The sequence below is a fragment of the Sceloporus undulatus genome, chromosome 2 (assembly GCF_019175285.1).
Source record: "Sceloporus undulatus isolate JIND9_A2432 ecotype Alabama chromosome 2, SceUnd_v1.1, whole genome shotgun sequence".
Taxonomy (NCBI): Eukaryota; Metazoa; Chordata; class Lepidosauria; order Squamata; family Phrynosomatidae; genus Sceloporus; species Sceloporus undulatus.
The window spans coordinates 234,599,789-234,627,328 of NC_056523.1; the positions used below are offsets into that span (position 1 = coordinate 234,599,789).

At 41.8% G+C, this 27,540-nt stretch overlaps 1 protein-coding gene across 1 annotated transcript in view; it reads right to left on the minus strand.

Moving 5' to 3' along the window:
- Nucleotides 1-3,313: 3,313 nt before the first annotated feature.
- The window catches only part of SNAPC3 (small nuclear RNA activating complex polypeptide 3), a 29,662-nt gene continuing 5,435 nt past the window's right edge, over nucleotides 3,314-27,540 (minus strand). The window contains exons 3-9 of the mRNA XM_042453984.1: nucleotides 24,088-24,172; nucleotides 20,193-20,297; nucleotides 12,893-13,042; nucleotides 11,058-11,140; nucleotides 9,313-9,477; nucleotides 7,343-7,450; nucleotides 3,314-4,863 (exon numbers count right to left, since the gene is read on the minus strand). Coding sequence (XP_042309918.1) covers nucleotides 4,716-4,863; nucleotides 7,343-7,450; nucleotides 9,313-9,477; nucleotides 11,058-11,140; nucleotides 12,893-13,042; nucleotides 20,193-20,297; nucleotides 24,088-24,172 — 844 coding nt within the window. The 3' untranslated portion in view covers nucleotides 3,314-4,715. The remainder of the gene's footprint in view (nucleotides 4,864-7,342; nucleotides 7,451-9,312; nucleotides 9,478-11,057; nucleotides 11,141-12,892; nucleotides 13,043-20,192; nucleotides 20,298-24,087; nucleotides 24,173-27,540) is intronic.

A 27,540-nucleotide genomic window follows, 5' to 3' on the forward strand; every position in this document is an offset into this window, starting at 1 on the left:
TTTTAAAATTTTCAATAATTAAATAAAATTAATGTGAGATCCAGTGGAAGGAAAACCAACCTCTGCCCAACCCAAAGCTGCAGAGGTGTCTGGTGGAAGAATTAGTTTACTGAGAAGTGTATTCTGAATGGCCTCCAGTTTAGCCATCTGACAGTCATCTGATCCCCAGATAACAGCACCATACCTAATCTGGGCTGTGACTTTGCCCTGAAATACTGTCAGGCCTGGAACAACCAGGCAACTCCTGCAGTGTTGTAAAATCTAAGGATAGCTCAGTGCTCTAGAATGAAAAGCAGTTTTGGGATAACCTGGCCTTGGAGGGAGTGGAGGAGGCAGGATCGCTCTACCCTGCCTAGGCCCAGAGGCAGATGAAAGGCTCTCCCCTCCAATCTGTAAACTGCTCTGAGAGCCTTTGGCTGAAGAGTATAAATAATCTAAATAAATAAAAAATCATTTCTATAGGTAGGTATGCTGTTAAGATATGTAATAGTTGGGCAAATTTCAGCACATCAATGGCATACTCACTTTAGCAGGCTTTATAAAGTTATACCTGGAGAGAACTACTCTTCCGTCTCCTATGTCAGTATTGCATATAAAGAAGATGATTGGAGCTCTTGCTCCCAGCAAGACACCAGGAGAAAACATGTTGAGTAAGTATGCATATGGCTGGTTTGTAAGGTTTATAAATGTACCAAATACCACGATTCAATATATTCAGTTATTAACTGATACATTTTATATTGCTAACATAACAAAAGAAAACCTATCCAGGGCATGAGCATATGGAAAAGTACAATAACATCCAAAATCCACAAAACAGTGATGCCTTTATGGGTCAGTAAAAATGCACAAAATACATATTGCAGCAATATTTTGACAAAATGCAGGCCTGTGACTAACTTTTTTGTTTCTCCTGTATGATCGTTAACACATTTGCCTCTTGAAGAAGCCAGGTGAGCTTCTAAAGCTTGAAACATGTATTTTGTGCATTTTGATTATCCCAGTAAAGGCATCAGTGTTTTGTGGATAATAAAAGAAATTTGGGTTTGATAAGAAATATTGTGTTCATTACATAGACATATGGTATAGCAGAGAAAACCCCAGCCAAAGGTATATAGACAAAAATAAAGTTAGGTGATCATGGCATCTCCCCTGACAGGAAAATGTGATTTCTTGCAAATTATAATAAAGAATTAAACAAATTAAGTTAGGTGAATGTTCCTGATGATGAGCCATGTCAGGAAATATATAATGAACAACAGAATTCAGATATAATCAGTAACAAAACCTCACACACTTTCTTTGTACACACACAAATGTGCTTCTTTTGTTATACAGACTTTAACTTTGTGGCCATTTAAGTGCTAGCTAGCATCATTAAACAAGTAGCCAAAACACAAATACCCAGCTGGTGTGAGAGAAATTTAATTAGAATTTGGCAGCTGGGTCCAATGCTGGGTTTGACTCAGCGGAGTCATTCAAAACAAACCACTAAACTAAAAACAGACCCAGCTGTCCTGCAGCAGCTCCTGGGACACATGGAATTAAAGATGTGATGTTTTCCCTATAATTTATTGTTCATTGTGTAAACTCAATATAGCACTGAAGGTCACTGCGTTTGGGATGCAACAGGGCCGACGTAAAATACAATTTCAATCATGTGTAAGTGACTTTTGCCTTTAGGCATTGGGACGGTCTCATACAAGCAAGTCTGATCCGCATTCTAATCTTCTGATTGCTAAAACTGAGAACAAGTTATCCTGAAGCAGGCCTTCCCCTTTCTCAGTTGGTTTTCGAATACAACCTGACTGAGCCAAGGGGGAATGCAAGCACTCTACCATTTTTCTGCATTGTCCCTGCCTTCACTCTTATAGGAAAAGGCTTCTGCTTTCGCAAGCAACCATCTCCCTCAGTCTTCAGTTTCATTTTCTGCCTTAAATTTTTTTTTAAAGCTTGTTCCATTCTGTTTGCTTTCCCACTACTACTTTGAGGACTTGTGATAGGAGCAGTCCATTAAATGTTTATTTTTCTTGGAGCAGGGCCAGCTGTGATCTTGGTTATGACGCCTTACCATCCAATGAAGATAGAGATCTTGGTAAGTAAGGCAGCCCCCACCCGCTGCCATGTTCTAGCAAAACCAAGAGCAATCCTAAGCCAACTCGAAGCCATCACAGCTTCTTAAAGAAGGACCAGAATGAGCACACCAGGCCACCACTGCCACCAGGCCCAAAACAGAAGGAGGCAAGAGAATGGTGCATTTGAATACCATTCTGGGTCCTTTACCCTCCTCCCACCCATGGTTCTGAGCCAGGCTTTTCTGTCATGTTAATAATTGCTCATGAAACCACTGCTGTGGCTCCCTTAAGACAATATGTCTCTCCGTTGGAAAGCCACCTCTTCTATCTCTTCCCCTTTCACAGCTATTTGTCCTCCACTCACTGAGCCCTCAAGGAAGGACTCTTCCCGCTCCCTTCATCTACTGTACTTTCTTTGTAGGGTTTCCTTCCTTTCACATCAGAGCCTATGGGAATTTTAGCTAGTGATGGACTCAGTTTGCATGATTTCAGATAAAAGATGTGAACAGCCACTCTGCCCTCATCAAGAAATGTAGCACCTGGGTGCACTCATCACATTTATGGGGCTTGTTGCTCTTCCCTTAGACAGAAACCAAAACTTCACAGAGACTCTATGGTTGCTGATCATATAGTCTATGTCAGACATCTCTGGTATATTTACAAGGCCTGGAAACACTGTATCCCCTGGGGATGCTTCTATGCCTGGTAGGTACAGGTTTTCTTACTTCCATATCAGCACCACTGGGTTCGGAAAAGGAACCTGTACAGGTCCTAAGGGCAACATATGTCCCAGGGACAGAACCGAGTGGCCAATGTGGATGTCCAGATTTGGACTACAACTTCCATCAGTCCTAAACAGCATAGTCAATAATGAGGGGTGGTGGTAGCTGAAGTTCAAAGCCTAGTTTCCCACTTTTGAGATGTGCAAACTAAATGAGAATGAAGAAAGTAACCTAGGAAAGGCATGGAGAAAACAAAGTAGTAAGACCAAAGTGGAATTTGATCATGATTAAGAACAGGAGTGCAAACTGTGTTGTTGGACTCTATCAACCACCCTATCCAGCATAATCAATGGTGAAGGATAAGGATGAGTAATGTATTCCAACAGCATCTGGACGGCCAGCCAAACATTCCCTCTCCCTGATTTAGATTAAAATACAGCCACATTTTTACCCACACTGCCTGATATGACATCATTCTGGCAAGTCGAGATAATGACTGCAAAGAAAACAATCCAATATTATTTATATTGACCCATTTATTTTTAAATAAAGTATCAGTACAATAAAAGCAACTAAGGGACATCTGGAACTCATTTATAAGTAAATGAACTCATTTCCAAAGGAGAGGGGCACACACATAAAAAAGGAAGACGTATGTCAATAACCAAATTAAACCCAGGAGGCAGCATGTTCGGAGCAATATGCCCTAATTGGAGTAGCCAAATCTCTCACAGAGAGGAAAACAATTGCTCTCAAACACAGAACCAAATCTCCTTCTCAAGGAGAGAAGGATGACAACAAGGCTGTCTTTGGTCCAAAACACACTGCAGAAATAATCCAGTTTGAGACCGCTTTAACTGCCCTGGCTCAATGCTAGGGAATTCTGGGAATTGTAATTTCCTGTGACATTTAATCGCCACTGTCAGAGAGCTCCGGTGACACAATAAACTAGTTCCCAGGATTCCCTAGCAATGAACCAGGGCAGTTAAGGTGGTCTCAAACTAGATTATTTCTGCAGTGTTTTGGACCTTTGTTTACCTTTAGTCCGGAAGTCCTATGGTAAAGGCATCAAAGCTATCAGAAATTTAATAAGAATATGGGGAAAAAATTATAGCAAAAAGGGTCCATTCCAACCAAAAGCATATCAATATCCTTAAAGGCAACAAAAATGCTATCCAGTCTTGTTCTCCAAATAACCTCAGGTATATAGTCCAGACATGAAGACTGGTGGGGGCAATCACCTTGCTACTTTCTGGTATTTCATTTCCCTCCTCAAAGAAGAGGCCAGATTTGACTTCTGGAAGATTGGAGTGAGGTGAATGTCATCTAATGACCTGTCTTAGTAATAAACAGACCACTGGCAAGTTTCTAAACAACTCTGTATCTACAGGAACTCACTTTCATTAGTCTTTGAATTCCTCTAAGGCTCAGAACTACTGTAAAAAGGTGGAAATGTGCCTAACTATACTGGCCAAGATCCGATTAAAAACTAAACTCAGGTACACAATAACATGCACCTTTAGTTCTTAATGGCTGCATCCACACTGCGGAATTAATTCAGTCTGACACTGCTTTATCTGCCATTGCTCAGTGCTATGGAATACTGGGAATTGTAGTTTCATGAAACATTTAGTTTCCTCTCAGAGAGTTTTGGTGCCACAACATACTACAAATCTGAGAATTCTATAGCATTGAGCCATGGTATCAAACTGGATTATTTCTGCAGTGCAGGTGCAGCCAATACAATCTATAATGTCCACATGCCCTTGCCATCTGACTAGCTAGCTAGGGATACAAATTGCACTACACAGCCACAAAGCATTGCAAAAGACAGTATGGCCACTACTTCAGTATTTTAAGCTATATGTTCAGCATTTACTGAAGTAATGTCACAGTTCAGTTTATCCTCAATGAAGCCCTAGTTGAAAATCCCTGGATCAACGTAAGGGTAGGCAAGGAACTCTCCCAGTTTGTTGCCATGTGCATCATAATGGAGCATTTGGAAACAGACATTGCAGAAGAAGGAGGGGTCCTGTGGAGCCAGGCTGTCTTCATTGGTCACCCACCTGTAAGTTCCAAGACAAAAGAGGAGGTCTAATAATGAAAAGCAACAAAATTTTATCAATTTCTAGCTTCTGCAGCTGTAAAATACATATGAATTCAGTTTATTATGGCGGGATACAGACCACCCCTTTGGACAACCCCGGAGACCCCGATCCGCCGCTTTTCCTGGCCTCGGGGAAGCAGTAAAATGCTGCTTCCCCGCCGCCTGGAAAGGGGTGTCCTTGGGGCTTCATGCATCATTAAACGCGGTTGTTTAAAGGCCGTGCCAGCGATACACGTGGCGGAAGGAGCTCCAAAATGGAGCTCCTTCTGGCGTTGCTGAAAGGGTGCCACAAGCATCCTGCAGCAGCGCCAGGACGTCACGGCTGTGTTATGCTGTTTGGCTGCGGCGCGGTTGTGACATCATAATGGTGGCGCCCATGTAGATAGGGCACTGCCATTACAACACAGCGGTTATGTGCTAGGGTTGCAGGGCGTCTGGAAAGGACGCCCCGAGGTGCTTTGCACCGATCTGGATACCGCCAATGTTACTGTTTCAAGCATAGTGCTTCCCCACAACATAAAACTATATCTAAGCTCTTAACTAAATCAAAAACAATCCCATCCATTGCAGTAATTTATATATATGTACTCACATAAAAATTCCACTGAATTCAATGTAATTTAGGCTGCATCTGTACTGCAGAAATAATCCACTTAGATGCCACTAACTGCCCTTGCTCAATACTATGGAATTCTGGGAACTGTAGTATGTTGTGGCACCAGAGCTCTCTGACAGAGAAGGCTAAATGTCTCACAAAACTACAGTTCCCAGAATTCCATAGCATTGAGCCAAGGCAGATAAAGTGGTGTCAAACTGGATTATGTCTGCAGTGCGGATGTAGCATTAGTCTCTGTAAAATCTGTATAAGATCTCAATGGCAGTCTTAATGGCCAAAAATAGAGCTTAGTTGAATAAAGAGTAAAATAATACAGAATATTCAGAATATGTAATATACAGTATCAGTTTATAAGACAGTAACACTTTTGAGAAGATTTTGGAAGAATAAACAGTTTTAAAAAAACAAACAAACAAACCATTGATCTTAATAGTTTTCACAAAAGTGTTACTGTCTTATAAACTGATACTGTATATTACATATTCTGAATATTCTGTATTATTTTGCTCTTTGTTCATTAGCAATTTTGTTATACTGTTTAATACTATTTTAATCTTAATATTTCAAAATATTTTTAGCTCCATGTGATTTTACTTATCTTTAGAAAAAAATCTGGTAAGCTGCCTTGAGTCCCAGTCATGGGGAAAAGCCGGGGTATAAATAAAACTGGTGGACTAGTTGATTGTGTTAGTAATACCACCAATTCATGAAAGTTACCAAGGCTGTGTACAAGCACCAGGGCTGTATCTACACTGCAGGAATAATCGAGTTTGACACCACTTTAATTGCCATGGCTCAATGCTATGGAATTCTGGGAATTGTATTTTTGCAAAACATTTCTCCTTCCATCAGAGCGCTCCAGTCCTACAACAAACTACAGTTCCCCAAATGCCATAGCATTGAGCCATGACACTTAAAGCAATGTCAAACTGGATTATTTCTCCAGTGCAGATGCAGCCCAAATGAAATAGTAACAAGAGTTGTTTTTTTCAAAATGATAAAACCACCTTAAATTATTAAAGCAGTATTAAAACTACTAAGAGCAATTGAAATGACCAAGTTCAAAAGACCTCTTTGCAAACAGTATGTTTACATACAGATTTACAAAAGTTACTAGTTAGCCACGAAAAAAGAAAAAAATCTTAAGAAGTTTTGGAGGATAAAATGCAAAGACAAAAACAATGTCAATGAAGGGAGACATTTCCTCTGAACAAATATCACTTCTATAAAAGTCCTTCCAGAGTAATTTTCTGCCGGCTTTTCTGTTAGTTGTCCATCTATCCATCCATCCAAAATATTTCCTTATACCTGCCCTTTACCTAAGAGAACTTGAAACTGGATACTGTCAATAAAAACAATTTGAAGCAATATGTGAACAGTTTCATGTCATGTCATCAACCAAACCTATAATCCAGCAAGCAGCACAGAGGTATGATCTCTAAGACCCAAATGCAAATAACCAGTTTTTAACTTGGCATCTGGCAATAGCCAGACATCCAAGGAGGAGGGTATTCCGTAACCGAGGGACGACAAGGAGCTAAAAATGCAGTACTTCTTGTAACCTATAGTGTTTCTGTGAGAACACAGCCCTAGCAAGTAACTCGAACTACCGGATACAACATGTTTCTCTTATATTGGAAACACTGAAGCATTAGAAAAAAAGGATTTGTTTATCTGTATGCTTCTTTGTTCTGGCACTATCGGCTTTTGCAATAACCTTTAATGATGTATGTGAGATGCACAATATATGCATATCCAATTTTAAAAGGCACAGTGATCAAAACCTAATTCCTAAAGGTGGAATATACAACTCATCACTCACCTGGCTGTGTACATTTTGCATACAAAGCATTTCTTGGTCCACAGCCAGTGTTTTCTGGTTAACAAGGGATAGAGGCTCTTATCCAAGCAATCATCTCGATGAATAAGTCTGTCACAGAGAAAGGAATTGGTTAAACAAAAATAGTGAAATGAAATTTAATAACTAGAAATGTAAAATTATTTTACATGGAGAAAATGGGAATTTTCAGAAAAGTTGAAAAATGGAATATTAATTCCCAATTACAAACTGAACATACTTATTAAAAGTTTTATATTTTACTACAGATGGAGCTATAAGATCCTGAATTGCAAGGAATACCTAAACTATAAGAAGGCTCTTAGGTTTTATCAGTTTGAGGAACAGGCTAAAATAAAATAAAATAAAACCAATCCAATAAAAACAGAAGACATTAGTAGAACAGAAAAAATATTTTTCCTCAACTAGTTCTCCATAGAGTCTACCAGATTTGTTTCCATAAAAAGAACTGAGAAAAGGAAAGCAAGCTTCTAGCAATCTAACAATCTGATATGCATATAGTTTTACATAAAGGACTTCTTCTTACAACAGTTTTAAAAAATGATTTTGAGGCAGTAAATATGTGAACACCTTATTTTAAACATTTTATTCAGCATTCTAAAAGATGAATGATTTCATAGTCCCTTTCTTCCCATTTTTCTGGAAAAAACTTTGGAGAAAAGAGGGAAAACTGTTTCCTCCTAATTTTGCCAATTTTTTACTTGTCCTTCACATCTCTGTTCATAACAACAAACATAGGGAGAGGAAGAAGCATAAATTTTGTTCACAAAATATTAATAATTAAGACACAAAATTCCACAAATAGGGGAACTCAAGGACGTGCTAATGCACTGCTCTGCCCTGAATCCAATTCCTCCCATTTTATCGCCTCACCTAATCTCTATAGAGAATGATTCTCTGTCAAAAAGAAATAGGGAGTTCCCCTGCATGAGGTGGTGCAACACCTGAAGTGGGGAAAGTTCTAGACAGTAACCAGATCCTGAGAAGCCTTCCTCCCACTATGACAGAAGGCCCACTGGATTTGTAAGGGGAGACTGTGTCCCATTTCCACATACTTGAGTTATGAAGAAAAGAAAAAGGTTATCTGCCTATCAGATTGGAAAAAAATCTTATTTTTTTAAAAGGAGGCACAAAGCATAGTTCAAGGAGCCCTGAATATGCCATACAAGTAGAATCTCCCTTATCCAGAATTCCTAAACCCGCAATACACCAAAAACCAAAATGTATTTCATGGATGGCTGAGGTAGTAATACCTTTGCTGTCTGATGGTTCAATATACACTAATTTTGTTTCCCACTGAAGATTATTAAAAATACTGTGTGCAAAATTATCTTCAGGCTAGGTGTAAAAGGGATATACCAAACATAAACTAATTTCATGTTTACACTTGGATCCCATCTCCAATGTATCTTATTAGGTATATGCAGATATTTCAAAATCTGAAAAACTCCAAACTCTAAAACAGTTCTGGGCCCAAGCATTTTGGACAAGAGAAACTCAGCCTGTATCCTTAAAATGCAGAACTGCCTTATTGTACCTGATGTTCTCCAGATGTCTCGGACTACAATTCCCATACACTCCAAGGCTATGGATGAAGGGAATTCTGGTCCATAGGCTCTGAAGGGTGTAAGGTTGAGGAAGGCTGATGGGGTGTGTCAGCTGGGGAAAAAAGTGGAAACGGAGCATATCCTTTTCCTCTCTCCAATGGCAGATGATGTATGAGTAAACTTATCCACAGATCCCCACAGGTAAGCATGAGCAAGCTACAGAAAACTCCATACAAGAATTTCTGCACTACCAATATGGATACTGTTGGAAGTACATCCATGGATCCCAGAACCAAAATGGACTCAATACCAAAAGACCACCATAAGTTCAGAAGAGTATGAAGTTGAAAAAAGTTTGAGAGGCTCTTCCAGTCAGCAGCAATTTACCTGATATCTGTGATGATAATGATGTGTTCACAGTCTCCTTGATGACAGTAAAGGTAGGGAAAGCCTATTTTGATGTTCAAGTCCTTAAACGTATAGTCTTCCATTTTAGCAGACTGAAGATTTGAATAGCCTCTGTCGCGAGATTCTGCCCACTCAATAATTGTGCTGAAATTATCATTAAAGGAAAATACTCTCAGTGATAAAGAAAGAGGTGTCAAAACAAGACTTTGGTGGCTGAAGCACTTTGTCTCAAGATCCAGGGCTACATAGGTTTTCTAGATTCTCTCAAGTTTTAAATATGCTCAAGACTATCTTCTATGGAAACTACACCCAGATTAAGGAAGACACGTTCATTCCAGCTATGTTTCTATTCTCCAAGGCAACAAATTCATGTTTTGATTTCAACAGGTCAACTGCTGATGGCAAATGCAGTGAGGTACCTGAGAGCCAGAGCAGTTTAGTGATCTGAGTGTTGGACTAGGTTTGAATCCCCTGCTCAGCCATGGAAACCTACTAGGTGATGCTGAGCAACTCTCACTCTCTCAAAGGAAGGCAAAGGCAAATCGTTTCTCAACAAATTCTGACAGCTTTACAGCTTTGACAGGATCATCTGAAGTCGGAAAGACTTGAAGGCACACACAACAACCTGTTAATATTTCTAGGACAGCTTTCCCAACTTGGTGCTTTATCTGTATTTTTTGTACAACTTCCATCACCTCACACAACATAGCCTATTATCAGGAATACTGAAAGTTATAAGATAAAAAAATCTGGAATGCACTAAATTGGGGAAGGGCTGATCTTGGATAAATGGCAGTTTCCAATTTGGGTTCACATGTTGGTGGACTTAATAATAATAATAATAATATTTATTTGTATACCGCCCTCTGGCAAACCAATCCGGGCGGTTAACAACAGTAAAATATAAAATATGACAATTAAAAACACTTTATCCCTCCCCCCCTTAAGACAGTATTAAACAGTATAACATATTAAAACACAATGTCAATGCATAAAAACAACAATTAAAAACTAAAAACCCTGATATCCCTCTGTTGATCCTCGACCATCACTAAGATGGGGCCATGGGAGGAATGAGGGAATCAGGAACCTGGGCCGGGACTTCAGCTTCCATCATCCCTGACAACTAACCATGGTGACTGAGGATTATGGGAATTGTAGTCAAACCCATGGGGAAACAATGCTTGGAACCACACAATACGTAGGGTCAGAAGGAGCTATTCTACAGGCAAAACACGGTGTTCCAAACCACACATTCATCACATAATACTAATCTAGACCACTTACAGGAAAGAATTTGTGGAGGGTTGGCCCTTAATACATTTCCTGTCTGCCAGTTCTTCCCTACAAATTGCCCCCATTATTATTATTATTATTATTATTATTATTATTATTATTGTTGTTGTTGTTGTTCTTGTTGTTGTTCCAACCATCACCACTCCCCCAGTTCAGTCAGGCTTGGAAACCAAGAGATCCCATGTGGGAAACCAAACAGCTTCAGGAAGACGGGGACAGACAGCATCTTCCCCTAGGTGTCCCATCATTCACTTTCTCCTTCCTGTTATATTGCTTCCCAAGATAACATCTAGTTCTGTCCTAATTTGGGAACATTTCAACACATGGTTTCTTCTTAGGACAGCTATTCAGTCACATACTGCTAAAACACTGAAAAAGCACTCCGCATCTCCATCTCTGAGATCTATGCATGCATGTAAATGCTTTACCTGCTTAAGTCGCTGCACTCTGGGTACCTTCTATCATCATAAAAAACACCTTCAAAATAAAAGAACGCTGACTTGTAGAGATCCTGCCAGAAAGGACAGATATAAGGAGAGAAAAATGTTAGTTTGATAATTAGCATGAGTAAGATATCACTTCCTCTCTTATGTCCCAGGTAAATTCTAGAAGGCTGGTCCATTGCATCGCTGTAGCAATTGGTTCTACATGACAAGTCAAAACCACCAAGACCTTTTACACAATTCTAGCCCTCTCTGCCTATTAATCCTGATGCTGTAGACATAGTTAGTACTTGCCCCACAACTAAATGATCTGCCCTTCCTTGGAATTCCATCAAAGCCCAAGGATGAGCATCTTCCACAATAGAAGTAAGAAATGCCTGGCTCTAGAAGATGCTGGATTATAACTCCCAATAATCCTCACCACTGGCTATGTTGATTATGGCTGCTAGGAATCACCATACAATCACATGCTTACCACCCCTGTTGTGCGAGGAGGACCCTGGGACAACCCTTTAGAACTGTGCTACAAGCATCACTGATTTTCAGCACATAATTCCAATGAATACTCTAAAATATTCCTTGCAGCAAAACTGGCAACCTCCCTCCGACTGCTTCAAAGGACAATGAGGGTGCTCAGTCTTACACTATTATTTTTAGAATTAAAGGGAAAAGCAGCCCATAATAACCTTCTAGCTGAAGCCCTGATAGAAGCATCAGGTCTAAAAAAATTTATTAAATGAAACATATTTCTGTCTCAATTACTAACAGTCCAGAAGGTTCATCCCTAGTACTGATAGTGCACAGAGTATCTATTATGTAATTCCAAGCAGAAACAAAACAAAAGCAAATCCCAATAAATAACACAACTATGTTGGCCAAGACACAGGTAACGCTTTATTTTTAAATGGAAGAGTATCACCCAGCACACAGCATGTGGATGGGGAAGCCTGAGGTCCTGGGGCCAAAGCCCACTCTTTTGAAGTCCCAATCTGGCCCTTGAGAGTTCCCCCAAATAGCCATGTTCACTTCTCCCCACAGCTTTGGTACAAGTTTCTTCCCATGCTAAATAATGGGAATGACTCTCCTAAAGTTTAATTACTTGAGGGCCAACATGACGTAGTGGTCTGAGTGTTGGACTACGACTCTGGAGACCAGGGTTTGAATCCCCACTCGGCCATGAAACCCACAGAGTGACCTTAGTTTCCAGTGTCATACTCCAATACTCAGTTATGCCATATTACAGCAGGGGATAAAATGGTCAGAAGAAAATGGAGCAGAAACGTTAAGGAATAAATATACATATAACTGCTCTGTCAGTTTCACAAATATGTCAGGTAGTCTGGTTTATACATTTAACACCCCCTCCCTCTCACACATATTATTTTTCTAGTTTCAATACTGTCAAAAGTGTAACATCTTTGTTGGGTTTTCTGCCAATAACAACAACAACAACAACAACAACAACACACACCAGCATGTTGTGCAAAGTACAAATGATATGGGACTATCCCCAACATGCACACAAAACTCCCCTTAAGTAAGCCAACATTACAAAATACAACCAATGTAGATTTTAAATCTACTAGGGAAACGTGTTATAGCTGAATGTATTTCCAGCTAGTAGTAAATAATAGGTAGTTTTGTGTGTCACTTTATTTTACGTTCAAAGGAAAAGCCACACTCAACTTCATGTTTCCCCAAGAGCAGCTGAACATGTTTTCAAGGGATTAGCAATTCCAACTGATGTGCAGTCTGGCCAAATGTTGTAGGACTAAAGACCCTCTTTTTTAGAAGCATACTAGAAATCAAAGTTGCAATACCTTGCTGATGTTTTCTGGAGCTTGATCAGGATGATTGCTGAACTCTCCTCCAATCTGAAGGTCACTGACACAGGCAATGGAATCTCTCAACTCAGTAAGCTTCTGGCTACCAAGAACCAATACTGTCTGATATGGCTTACGAAGCTTATGCTATGAATGCAAAGAACAAAGATCAACTAAAACCAGAGCCAAAGCATACATATTTCTAGCGCCACTCCTGAATACCTAAATTGAGTGGGGCAAGTGTGGTCTGTTGGCTGAATGCAACACTCACCTCTATTGTGCAGCCCTACAAATCCCAGGAAACCTCCACAAAGATAGGGAAGACCATATCCCCCCACAAACCTGCTAGAGCCCTAAAACGGGGGCGGGGGGCATTAATACTAATACTAATGATAGTATTAGATTGAAAGTGACAATGGTGGGGTACAGACCACCAGAAAGAGGCGGCCACCCGCAGCATCCAAATTGTGCGGCACAGTTACGCAGAAGCAAAAGGACCGCTAAAAAGCGGCTCCTTTTTGCGCTGTTGCAAACTGCCTGTGGCAGTGCGAAAATATCACTGCCACACGCACCCGTCTGGAAGGCGTGCAGCAGTGACATCACAGCTGTGCGCGCCGTGTATATGGCACCACACAGCTGTGATGTCCTCATAACGTCCTAGGGTTGTGGGGCGTCTAGAAACAGCGCCCCGAGGCAATCCTAGCACATTGCCAGGACGTGCTACAGGGCCCATTTGTCCAGGGTCTTTGTTACTTCTAAAACATGTAATCCATTATGTATAATTTGGGCAAGTTACACTCTCTCACCCTCAGAGGAAAACAAATCTTGCCAAGAAAACCCCCTCATAAGATGCATCATAAAGTTGGACTTGATTTGAAGGCACATAATAACAATAATTTGTATGGCTTGAAATTATCATATTTGGAATAGTAAAAGTATAATAATTTATTCAGACTATAATATCTAACTGAATTTATATTGATATATTTTTTAATTTAATTTATTTTTATTTTTGTTACAAATGTAGTCAAAAAGTTCTGAACTGTAATGAACACCTGAACTATAAGGAGCATTCTCTGAAGATGCCAGCCACAGATGCTGGAGAAACGTCAGGAATAAACTCTTCTAGGACATGGCCACAGAGCCCGAAAAGCCCACAAAAAACTATAAGGAACTTTGTTAGTTTTCCCAGTTTATGAGGAGGAGGCACAGAACAGTAACAAAATAGGAAAATGGAAAAAATAAAAACTGAATTAAATTAAAGAATAAGAATATATTTTTATACATACAGCTAAACACCATTAACTTGTAAGACATAGCGTAGGCCTCTTAGGGGCTCTATGAGTCAAAAAGGTTGGGAAACCCTCCTCTATAGTATTAAGCAAACATAAAGCACTCATCCGAATAGAAAAAAACGAGAAAAGGAAGCCAAGACCAGGAATTACAATGACCTGATGCTAGTGTACGCAGTCTTACATGAAAATCTTCCTGTACATAGCTTACAGAAATCTTTGAGTAAAAATGTGAACACTTTTTATTAAACATTTATTTTGGAATGAGAAATGAAATTCCATGATCCAATTTTCTGTCCATTTTTCCAGAGAAAGGCAGCTTTGAAAAAATAAAATAAAGAAGAGATTTCCTCCTGAGTTTTTCAAGGTTCCCCCCCCCTCAATTTTAACATGGTTGTTGTTGTTATGCCTTCAAGTCACTTCTGACTTATTATGACCCTAAGGCAGACCTGCACAACTTGGCAGTAAGAAGGGGCCAAAATTAAAATAGGTTATCTTCTTCGGGCCGCAGATAGGTTTAAATTAAATATGAATTAATTAATTAATTAATTAATATTAATTATCAATATTAATTTTGTCCTCCTCCTCCTCCTCTGCCTGGCCCTTTCCTCAAGTGAAAGCTGAGCAGCAGATAAGCATTGTGAGTGTTCACCCATCTGCAATCTCCACCCATCCTTCTCCTGAGGAGAAAGCCAAGCAGCAAAGGAGCCTTGTATGGCAAGTATTTGCCCGATCTCTTCCTCCTCCGCTGCCCGGCCTCCTCTTCAGGAGAAAGCTGGATGGTGGAGGAGCCTTGCTCAGCAAGCATTTGCCCATCCTCCTCTGCTGCCTGGCCTTCTCCTCAGGAGAAGAGCAAACAGCAGAGGAGCCTTGAAGTCATTCCACATCCACACAGGCCACTCAAAATCCTTTGGTGGGCTGAATGTGACCCCCAGGCCATATGTTGTGCAGGTCTGCCCTAAGGCAGCCCTATCATGGGGTTTTATTGGCAAGTTTCTTCAGAGGAGATTTGCCATTGCCATCTTGAGGCTGAGAGAATGTGACTTGTCCAAGGTCACCCAGTGGGTTTACATGGCCGAGCTGGATCTTGAACCCTGGTCTCCAGAGTCATATTCCAACATTCAAACCACTCTACCATGCTGGCTCTTCTCAACTTTAACATGTGTAGGCCAAAATATTTGGATGGCCAAAGGTTTCCCACTGTACGCTGACAGCTAGTAGCTTTCTAGAGTTTCCGACACAGGTCTTTCCCAGCCTTGTCCTGAGATGCCAGAAATCTAAACAGAGACCTTCTGGATAAAAAGCAGAACTTGCCCAACCTGCATTCTACCCATCTTCATTTCACATTTCCCCAAAAATACATGCTACAGTGGAAAGTGATCTGGCAGTGAAAGGATCCAGTATCATCTCATAAGAAAGTATCAGCTACAAGAAGTATGCTCATTCTGGTAGAGGGTGAAGGCCACTGGCTCCATAGCAGAGGTTCCCCCTCCATACACCTATTGCAAAGAAAGCTGGCTTTGTAGAAAAGAAAACCAGGCTCCTTCTACCACAGATCTGACAACTACCACTGCCTCCATCTAAAAACAGGGCTCAGAATCATGCAAGCCTGCCAGAAATTTCTAAATTGCAACTCCTCGCAACATGAACCAGCAGAACGAATGGTGATGAACACTGGGGCTTACAGCTCAATGACATCTGGATCATTTCCATCATGATCTATTAGTTGATTTGTCATTCCACCTCATGATGACCTTTGATTGAGGGCCACCACTACCCACACCAGTATCTTTTACTGTGGCTAAGAAGGCATTGGTTAAATGCTGGTACTGCAACCACAATGTTGCGAGTTCGATCCCAGAGGGCTCTAGGTTGACTCAATCTTCCATCCTTTTGTAGGTGAGTAAAATGAATATCCAGCTTGTTTAGAGGAACAGGCTGACACAATGTAAACTGCTTAGAGTGTTTAGTCCACCAGGGTCCAAAACACACTGCAGAAATAATCCAGTTTGAGACCGCTTTAACTGCTCTGGCTCAGTGCTAGAGAATCCTGGGAACTGTATTTTGTTGTGGTACTAGAGCTCTCTGACAAAGAAGCTAAATGTCAGTTAACAGGTCCAAGAATTCCCTAGCATTGAGCCAGGGCAGTTAAAGTGGTCTCAAACTGGATTATTTTTGCAGTGTGTTTGGCCCTATGAAGTGGTATAATAAATAAATAAATAAATAAATAAAATTTTTATTTATACCCCGCCCTTCCGAACGATCAGGGCGGCTAACAAAATGCACCAAAGTGCAAACAGCAAACAGATTAAAAACACATATAAAAACAACAATCCTTAAAAACAATAAAAAACCCCTTAGCCCAACCTCACGGCCACGAGAGAGGAGGGAGGCCCACAGGATATTTAGACGGGGAATGCCTGATTAAGTAGGAAGGTTTTAAGACCCTTCCTAAATTGGGCCAGGGTGGTAGATGAGCGGAGCTCCGTGGGCAGCGTATTCCAAAGGGCTGGGGCAGCTGTGGAAAAGGATCTTCTGGCAGTAGCAGCCAACTTAGCCCCAGGCACCTTCAGGAGTTGCTGCCCAGATGTTCTGAGGGTGTGAGGCGGAATGTACGGGGAGAGGCGGTCCTTTAGGTATCCTGGGCCCAAGCCATTTAGGGCTTTATAGGTAATAACCAACACCTTATATTGAGCTCGGAAGCGGATGGGCAGCCAATGGAGATCTTTAAGCACAGGTGTTATATGGCTGGTCCTGGGATCACCAGTGACCAGCCGCGCTGCCATGTTCTGCACCATTTGGAGCTTCCGAGTTTGGTATAAGGGTTGCCCCATGTAGAGTACATTGCAGAAATCCAATCTCGAAGTTACCAGAGCGTGTACAACAGTTTCAAGGTCCCTCTGGGCCAGGTATGGGCGCAGCTGGCGAATCAGCCGAAGCTGATAACAGGTACTCTTGACCGTCGCATTCACCTGAGCAGTCAGGTGAAGGGACGAGTCAAGAAGCACCCCCAGACTGCGCACGGAGTCCTTCACGGGGAGCGTGACCCCATTCAGGACAGGTGGAACCACCGTCATTCCTGGACCAGGGGAACCTATCACTAGTACCTCCGTTTTCTCTGGATTAAGTTTGAGTCGGTTTTCCCTCATCCAGCCCATTACTGACTCTAGACAGGCCTCGAGAGGAGAGACGCCATCCCCAGTCACTGCATCAGTCGGAGACATAGAGAAAATGATTTGGGTGTCATCAGCGTACTGATAACCCCGCGCCCCATGTCTCCGGATGATCTCTCCCAGCGGTTTCATGTAAATGTTAAATAGCATGGGAGACAGAATGGCTCCTTGAGGGACCCCAGTTCTAAGGGCCCGCTCGCTGGAGCACACGTCCCCCAGCTGCACCATCTGGGACCTCCCAGAGAGGTAGGACCGGAACCACTGGAGCGCAGTGCCCCCGATTCCCACCTCAGCCAGGCGCCCCAGAAGGATACCATGGTCTATGGTATCGAAAGCCGCTGAGATGTCCAAGAGCACCAACAGGGACATGCTTCCCCTGTCGACACTCAGACGGAGATCATCGACCAAGGCGACCATGGCCGTCTCAACCCCGTGACCCGCCCGGAAGCCAGTTTGAAATGGGTCCAGATAATCCGTTTCATCCAAGACCGCCTGAAGCTGGATCGCAACCGCCCTCTCGATCACCTTACCCAGGAATGGCAGCAGCGAGACTGGCCGATAATTATTATGTACCAGGGGGTCAAGGGAGGGCTTTTTTAGGATCGGTCTTACTATGGCCAATTTAAGATCCGATGGAAATCGCCCATCCCTGAAAGATGTATTAATTATCCGGCGTAACAAAAGTGTCACCGCCGGTCCCCCCTGGGCCGCTAACCATGAGGGACAGGGATCAAGAGAGCAGGTTGTCTTCCGAACACTTCCGAGGATCTTGTCCACATCCTCGGTACTCACCAACTCAAACTGATCCAGTATAACGTAGTCCACGGAGGCTCTGGACACTTCTACCCTAGGTTCTGCCATAACGTCGGCGTTCAGACCTTCGCTTATACGAGAAGTTTTATCCACGAAAAAGTCGTTAAACAAGTCACAGCAGGCCTTAGAAGGTTCAAGGATCTGGTTCAGGGCGGGAGGGAGCTGAGTTAGCTCCCTGACCACCCTGAACAGCTCTGCCGGACGCGACTCCGCGGACGCAATACGAGCACCATAGAACGAATTCTTTGTTGCTCGTATTGCCTCTCCGTAGTCCTTTAACAGTCGGTCTAGGAGAGTCTTGTCGTTTGAGCAAAGGTGTTTCCGCCAACGGTACTCTAGTCGTCGCAGAACCCGCTTCCTGGCCCGGAGATCTTCCGTATACCAGGGCTTGCGTTTGGAAGCGGGCCTGAGAGGACGCTTGGGAGCGATTCTGTGTATAGCCCCAGAAAGACCGGTATTCCAGATACCGGTAAGGGCATCAACAGAGTCGCCGTCATTTCCAACCGTGAGCCCCTCTAAGGCTTCTTGGAACCTCTCAGGTTCCATCAGCCTTCGAGGGTGGACCATCCTAATCGGTCCACCACCCCCGGGGGGGATCTGGGTAGAGGCCTTGATTTTCACCTCTACCAGGAAATGATCCGTCCATGACAAGGGGGAAATATTGGCTATTTCCACCCACGGATTTTCCGCCTCCGAACAGAAGACCAAATCGAGAGTATTACCCGCGCAATGCGTAGGACCCTGTATCAGCTGGGACAGGCCCATGGCCGTCATGGTCTCCATGAATTCCCGAGCCGCACCAGATGGAACAGAGCTGGCCGTGAGGGAGATGTTGAAGTCACCCAGGACAAGAAGCCTGGGCGTCTCCAGCATCAGCTCAGCAACCAGCTGTGTCAGCTCGTTAAGGGAGTCCGCTAATGCACGGGGTGGCCGATACACTAACAGAATCCCTAGACTGTCCCTAGCCTTTAGGGTCAGGTAAATACACTCGATATAGGTGGTCTGTCGGAGGTGGTTCCTGGTGAGGGGCACGGTGTTCCTATGTACCAAGGCCACACCCCCCCGCCCACCTAACCTGCGTTGGTCCTTCACCGAGTACCCGGCGGGCAGGGCCTGAGCCCACACAGCATCCCCTTCAGGCCCCAGCCAGGTCTCGGTAATGCAAGCCAGGTCACACTTAGAGTCCTCCAGGAGATCCTGGAGGATGTGGGTCTTGTTATTAATAGACCTGGCATTGCACAGGAGCAGCAACAGGGTTTGTGGCACGGTTGGAGTGACCCTCAGGTCCCTCAGGTTGGGAGGGGGACAGGAAGGCGAGATAGATATAATGCATCTATCCCGTCTTCCCCTGGAACGGAAGTCCCTTCTCCCACCGCCATTGTTACCGTATAGAAATGTAAAGTGCCATTGTTATTGCTAAAATGTTTTAAAATGTTTACTACCTTTACTCAATTTTTGATATTGTCAAAAGAGGATATATGTCCAATTTCTTGTTTGATGCCTACCTCCTTGCTCTAAATTTATTTATTTTAGATTGCCAGGCGAGAACCATTTATTCTTGGTGTAATTCTGAAAATAAATAAAAGGCGACCACTCTACACAGAGGTACAGCTGGCTTCTGCTGAAGACATACTAAAATTGCAATACTGTTACACACAAAGCTGGAAATAAATCCCACTGAATACAGTTCTGACTAAATCCTCCACTGAACATCTAAGAAACCATGGAAACATTGTAAGGCATTAGACTAGTTTTTGGTCATTAGGCAGGCCTGCTGTGGCTGGGCTGCAGATGATCATCCTAACAGAAAAGGTAATTTGTTTTTATGCCGCCTTCATGCATTCCTCCTGTACTTTTGTATGGATATATTTGAAGTGAGCCTAATTACTCCAAAATTCCTCATATTATATTTTATATTTGAAAAAACGAGCTGAAAGAACTGTCAGCATGATTGCTGAGAGATTGCAAACTTTTACCATCCAAAGAAATAACGGGGGGGGGGGGGGGAGAATTACCAACCTTCTGTAATATGACAGGATAGAAAATATTGAGAGTTAAAACAAGTTCTCCCTCCTTGACCATGTTGACTGGATCTTCTGGCCTCCTTCCAATTGCATGAGATTCCTAAAAAATTAAAACATTACAATGGTATTTGCATGTCTAATGAAAAATGTGTGTAACAACCAGAGAACAAAAATAGCAAACCTAAACCAATTTTTAAAAACCCAAACCAATTTTTAAAAACCCAACCCATTTAATGGTCTCTTAAGACAGCATCAACATCCCAAATCTTAGGCTCAAATGCTGCTAAACACAGAACATCTGAATGATAATTGCAGCGATTATCATAACTGCTAATGCCAACAGGTCAGGCTTTGGAGATATTCTAAAAGGAAATAGTCTTCTGGGGTGGTTGTTGTTCACTGACTTCAAGTCAACTTCAATTTATGGCAACCTTATGAATGAGATCTCTGAGTCACCCTATAATCAACAACCCTACTCAGGTCTTGCAGACTCAGGGTCACGGCTTTCCTGATGGGAGTCTAACCATATGGAATGTGGCCTTCTTTTTTTCCTTCTGCATTCTACCTTACCAAGCAGTAGTCTCTTCCAGTGAGTCATGTCTTCTCATGATATGTCCAAAGTACAACAGCCTCAGTTTAGTCATCTTGGCTTTTAGGGAGAGTTCAGGCCTGATTTGCTCCAGGACCCATTTATCTGTGATTATATCTGATTCAAAATGTCTCATCCCTGTCCACTTTACTTTACTCACCCCAAGTACTGCAATGTTTATACATTCCATTTTTGTTTGTTTCACTATGTCTAGCTTCCCCTGATTCATACTTCTCACATTTCATGTTCCTATAATATGTGTTGTGCATCTTCAGACTTTCCCTTTACCTCTGAGCACATCAGCCACTGAACATCCTTTCAGCTTGAGTCCAGTGGCATCATTAGCCACAGTGGTACTTGTAGTTGTCCCTTGCGGTACCCCAGCAGCTCATTCAGTGCCCTAAGACATGGGAGTTTCATCTTCTGGCACTGTCTTATTTCATTTTGGATTGTCTTGTCATAGGGTTTTTGTGGTAAAAGATATTCATAAAGAATTTACTCTGAGTTCTTCTGCACAATACTAAGTGTTAGCTATGGCACCCCTGCTGTTGTCTTAGAGATATGAAGTTGCCTTGGAGGTAGAGAGGAACTGCTGGACCTCTTACCCTTTCCCTCCACCACTCCCTTCTCCTTCTGTGTCATGTCTTTTTAGATTGTAAGCCCGAGGGCAGGGAACCGTCTAACTAAAAAGATTGCATGTACAGCGCTGTGTAAATTTACAGCGCTTCATAAATAAAGGTTAATAATAATAATAATTTTATTTATATCTCGCCCCTCCAAAGGAATTGAATTAACATATGAAAAGCCTGCTGGATTGGGCCAAAACCTTATCAAGTCCAGAATCTTGTTGCACACATTAGGCAATTGGATTCTAAAAGAAGCTTAGAAATCATGATGTGAGTGGAATAGCACACTCCTTTATGGTTATCCTCCACCACCTGATATACAAAGGTACACTGCCTCAAACTGTGGAAATAGCATGTAGTCAATGATACTTCTAAAAGGTGTTCTGCTGGCACAGACAAGTAAGGAACTGTTGGCATAAGTACCTTACCTTTAGTTCCCAGGGGGATGGTTGCATTTTAAGTATCCTATGGATTTTAGAGGACACTGAGCAGCATGTCTTAGTGGCATGTGCACATGCCTGTGTGTGCTTATGTCTTTTTGGACTGGGTGCAGAGGTATATCCTCTAGTCCTTTGCATTCCATCCAACCCTCGCATCCCCACCCCTGAGTACCGGTAGTTGTCAAGACCCAGGAGGACCTGCTGCAGCTGCTCCTTACCAGTGGGCAGGGAAAACAGTGGGGAGGCAAATCAAATGATGAAGATGTGGCTGGCCTGATCTCAAGAGGGAAGGAAAAGAAGACTATATCTGACATAAAATTGCATCCTTGCTTCAGCCTGCCCTTCTGAGACCAGCTGTATCTTCATTGTCAGTGATAAATCCAAGCTATATCACCCTTAGGGTTATGCTGTGTTCTATTTCTGTACTCATTAGTGCCTCAACTCTTGTTGTGTGCCTGACATTTCCAACTTATGGTGATCCAAAGACAAACCTATCAAGGAGTTTTCTGGGAAACATTTGTTCAGAGGGAGATTGCTCTTGCTTTCCTCTGAGGCTGAGAGTGTGACTTGCCCAATGCTCAAACCACTACACCATGCTGGGCCCCAGATAACAGTTGAGCCTGTTAAAAAAACCTAGATCAGGTCAAGGAACCTCATTTAACAGTGAGTTTCCTATTACAGTCAACCCTCCATATCCATGGATTCTTTATCGATAGATTCAGCCATCCACAATTTGAAAATGTTCAGAAGATATAAATTCAAAAAGCAAACCTTGATTTTGCCATTTTATATATGAGACACCATTTTACTACACCATTGTGTTTAATGGGACTTGAGCATCTGCAGATTTTAGTATCCACAGGGAACTCTGGAACAAACCCCAGCAGATACGAAAGACCTACTGTAATGCCCATGCAATCTGGACTATTTCATGTTAATACCATGAATGCATGGAACTGGAAATTCTTAGTACCTGTATACATATTCTTCCAGCTGTGCAGATGATTACAATATCATCTTCCAAACCAGTTAGGTATGGGGAGAACCTAATTGCTTCTAATAAAATTACAAGCCCATCATGTTCAGCAGCCCAGGAGTGTTTGCAGACATTTTCCAGGAACAAAGCTTTTAATTTACATAAAATAAGCCCTGACCAAATCAACAGGAGTGGCAGAAACCAGATCAATTAGATTGACAATGGAAATAATTCTAATCTTATATGGCAATCATCCTAAATAAATGAAACAAGGATGTGGTAATCCAAGGATTTGGTAATCTGTAGAGAGCTACATATGGAAGAAATGATATATTGCCTTTCTTTTGCAACTTTTATCAAACACATCCTAAGATTAGGCTCTGAGGCAATAAGGTTTTATGACAACAATGGAACATAAAACTTGGAATTTTGGAATGAAAGAGATCATGGAATGGAAGACACAGGAGATCTATCATCTCCAGTTGAAATGGCCTTCCCACATAGGTGGATGGAGCAATTGTCACATCTAATAAAAAGCCAGTGTGCTGTAAATGAGGGGGTATGGCTTGGCATTGACCAACCAGGGTTCCTGGGTTCATCTTTAACAGTTCAATGAAAGCATCCATTCAAAGAGAAAATTCTGTTCTAGGGATTATTAGAAAACGGATCAAAACCAGAACTGAAGTGTTAAAATAACTTTAATGAATGCAACTGCAATTTAAATATCATGCATTATTCTGGTCACACCATCTCCAATTAACATACTGTAGAGATGGGAAAGAAAAATCAAAATGATATTATCTTTGAGAAAAAGCAAAAATGCTTTCATTTTTTAGTTTAGAGGAAAGGTCACAGGACAGAATGTGGTGAAAGTTGGGAGAGTTTTTTTTTTTAAAAATACACAAGAGGTGGCAAGAATGTGCGCACCAAGAGCACAAAACAGATTTTTTTCTGTTTGGAGAATGCTTTATAACATGGTGAGAATTGTGTAGCCTTCTAGGACTGCAGTTCCCAGCAGGCTAGCAAGCATAACCCATGGTGAGGAATACTGGGAATTGCAGGTTAGCAACATACAGAAGGCTGTCCAATTCTGAGCCCTGCTCTATAACCATCAGCCTGCCATCCTCCTTTCAGTGCATCAATCCATACAGTCCCATAATAGGAACAGGAACTTAATTTAAGTATTCGTCTATACTTGGATTAGATACACAAGTCAGTCAGGGTATACAATAATGGCAACAAGAAGAAAAATGCTTTACCATCTCATAGATAAATGTTTCTTGTCTATTTGCACGATCTACAATGACTGTTTCTTCTCTTCTCTCAAGAGCCTTCTGTCTAATTCTACAGAACAGACAAAGAAAAAGAAAAAGAAAGTAACATAGCCATAAGACTAAACCCATTATCAGTGTCAGCATTTAAAAACTAGACTTGAAAAACTCATCTGAATTCAAATACTTCAGACAATAATAAAAAGCTTACCAAAAATTCTAGGAGCTAGTGCTAAAACACTCATTAGTAGACAAAATATACAGTCGTCCCTCCTGATTCGCAGGGATCCATTCTGCCCTCCCCCTCCACAAATCAGAAAAAAACCACAAATACTCAAGTCCATGTTGATTATAATTGCTGTGCGATCCTGGGTGCACTCGCCATTTTGTCCCTTCTGGTTTGTCATCCGTGAAGGATCAAAACTGCAGATGCCAAGTCTACGAATGGGGAGGGATAACTGTATTGTGATTTCTTGGAAACCAGTTTATTACTTAATATTGCTTGCAAGGAGCAATGTATAAGACATACAGTTAAAAATAGGCTGGGCAGTCATAAAACGTGTTGCCTAGAAACTCCATAAAATGGAGTATTATTTATAAAGAGATACTCACAGGAACCGACATGAACACCAAGCTCATCTGGAAAGAACTTAATTTTTAAATGGCTAACATTTTACGTGCACTACCATCTTTAGGTTATCCAATTCTAGGAAGGGGCACAGTTGGCATATCAACCAAAGCTGATAATAGGCACTCTTTATCGTAACATCTATCTGAGATAACATTTGGAAGGATAGATCCAGGAACACTCCCAAACTGTGAGCACAGTATTTCAGGGGGAATGTAATCCAGCCCCAGATTAGGTCTCTTGATAGTAAGCACCTCTGTCTTGTCTGGATTCAGTTTCTATTTGTTTTTCTTCATCCAACCCATTACCCCTTCCAAGCATGCAGAGGAGGCACATTATCCTTAGCTGAGGTTCTATCTGAAGGCATGGAGAAGTATATTTGGGTGTTATCAGCATAGTGATAGCACCCGTCTCATGCCTCTGGATGATCTCTCCTAGAGGTTTCATGTAAATGTTAAATAGCACTGAGGACAGAATGGCAACTTGTGGTATATATAGAGGCATACTGCCTCTGAAAAGAAAGGTGATGTGTAGCCATTCTTGCTAGCAGCAATTAATAGTACAGTGGGCCCTTTGATTATGTGGGGTATCTGTTCCGGAACCCCTGCATATGGGAAAAACTGCAGGACCTCAAGTCCCGTTGATTTCAATGGTGGTGCGCTCTCGCACGTGCACCATTTTGTCCCCCAGGCTTGCTGTCCGCGTGAGCTCAAGTGTGCATATGGCAAGCTAACATATGGGGCGGGCAGACTGTACTAGCATCTATGAATATATTAATTCCCTTTTAAAGATCTCAAAGTGTCAGCCATCATATGTTATGGCAATGAATTCCACAGTTTAACTATGTGCAGTAACATCCAAAACAGTGATCCTTTTATCAAACCAACCAAAGTGTACAACATACATGTTGCAAGCTTTCAAAGCTGTAGTGTTCTCTATCTAACAAAGGGGCTTGTAGCCTCACAAAGCATTCGAGACAAAGTGAATCTCAAAAGCATTAGCTTTTTGTTTTGCTAACAGAATTTAAGGATTGCCCATACCCACATGGCCAAAGGAGGAAGGGCTTGCCTGTATGAATACCCCTCCATACCATCTGAACTGAGGACAACAACCACAACATCTTGACCAAATGCATGCATAGGACTAGCAAAGTCTTTTTTCTTTCTTTCTCCTGTATGATTTTTAAAACCTTTGCCTGCTGAAGAAGACAGAGGATCTTCAGAAATTTGCAATATATTTATTGTGTATTTTGGTTGTCCCCATAAAGGTATCACTGCCCTGTGGATTTTGGATGTTATTGTACTTTGTTATATGACCAACATGGCTACCCTGAATACAGTTTAACTATTTGCCTCATGAAGAAATGCTTCCTTTGATCTGTCCTGAATCTCCCACCAATTTAATTTCCACAAATCACCCTGGGTTATAATATTATTAGAGAGGGAGAAAAGCTCCTACTTTCTCCTCGCCACACTTTTATACACTTCTTCCACACCTCTCCTTTCTCACTTTGAATCTATGCTAATAAGCATCAGGTAGCATAACTGTTCTTGTTGGAGGAGCTCATCATTCTGGTTGCCCCTTTCAGCTATCTTTCCAGCTTTACAGTATCTTTTTAAACTCTGGCAACCAGAACTGTACACTCTGTTCCAGACACATTCAGTACCTTTTCTAACCACACCATACATGGAATTTATCATCTTTACAGCAAAGGCACACAGGCTTGACTATATATATATATATATATATATATATATATATATATACATAGCTATCTACACCTCAGCTCCTTTTTTTTTTCTTTTTGGTCAGCTGCCCTCGGCTCACATCCCATTAGTGCAGATGTGAAACTGTTGGGTGTTTTTCTATTTTTTCTGGTGCCACGACGTGAATCACTGTACACTAATTTACAACGAACTGCATTTGCTGTTCCAATGCTCATTCCCTTTTGCAATACCTTTTTGTTCTCACCACACCCTTAACTCTACAAAGTCATTTAATAACAAGTTTTAAAGTTGTAGTTACAGATCACTTATTCAGTTGATTGCTCACATTACAAGAAACCGAGACCTGAAACAGACAAGTCAAATAAACTGGTTTCCTGACGCATTTGGGGGCTAGTGTTTGGATGATGCACACCCCGAGCACGGGCAGAGATTGTACAGGGGCCGGGTCCTTTACAAAGAACTAGGCCAAAAAGGAATGGTAAAATACCTCTCCTTTTGTTGGCCCAGTTCAAAACCAAGGCGGTGGCTCCAATCAGGGCTGGGCACAGCCTGCTTTATTGGGTGTGTCTGTTTCAGCCCTGAATCTTAGAGTTGGAAGGGACCACACAGGCTAGCTAGTCCAACCTTCACAATGCAGAAACAGACCACCAAAGCACTTCTGAAAGATGTCCATCCACCCTGCAAGGCAGTCAATTCCACCTTGAAACAACTGTTACAGTAAACAACGTTATTCCAATATAGGTGGAATCTTTAAGGATTAACTATTTCTTCCTACTGTCTGCTTCCAGTTTTCAGAATTAACAGGACTTTCCCCATAACTGCTAAATTTGCTCGGGAATCTTTGCTGAAAGACTCTGACAATGCTTTTTGGAAACAGTCCATCCACCCTGCAAGGCAGTCAATTCCACCTTGAAACAACTGTTACAGTAAACAACGTTATTCCAATATAGGTGGAATCTTTAAGGATTAACTATTTCTTCCTACTGTCTGCTTCCAGTTTTCAGAATTAACAGGACTTTCCCCATAACTGCTAAATTTGCTCGGGAATCTTTGCTGAAAGACTCTGACAATGCTTTTTGGAAACAG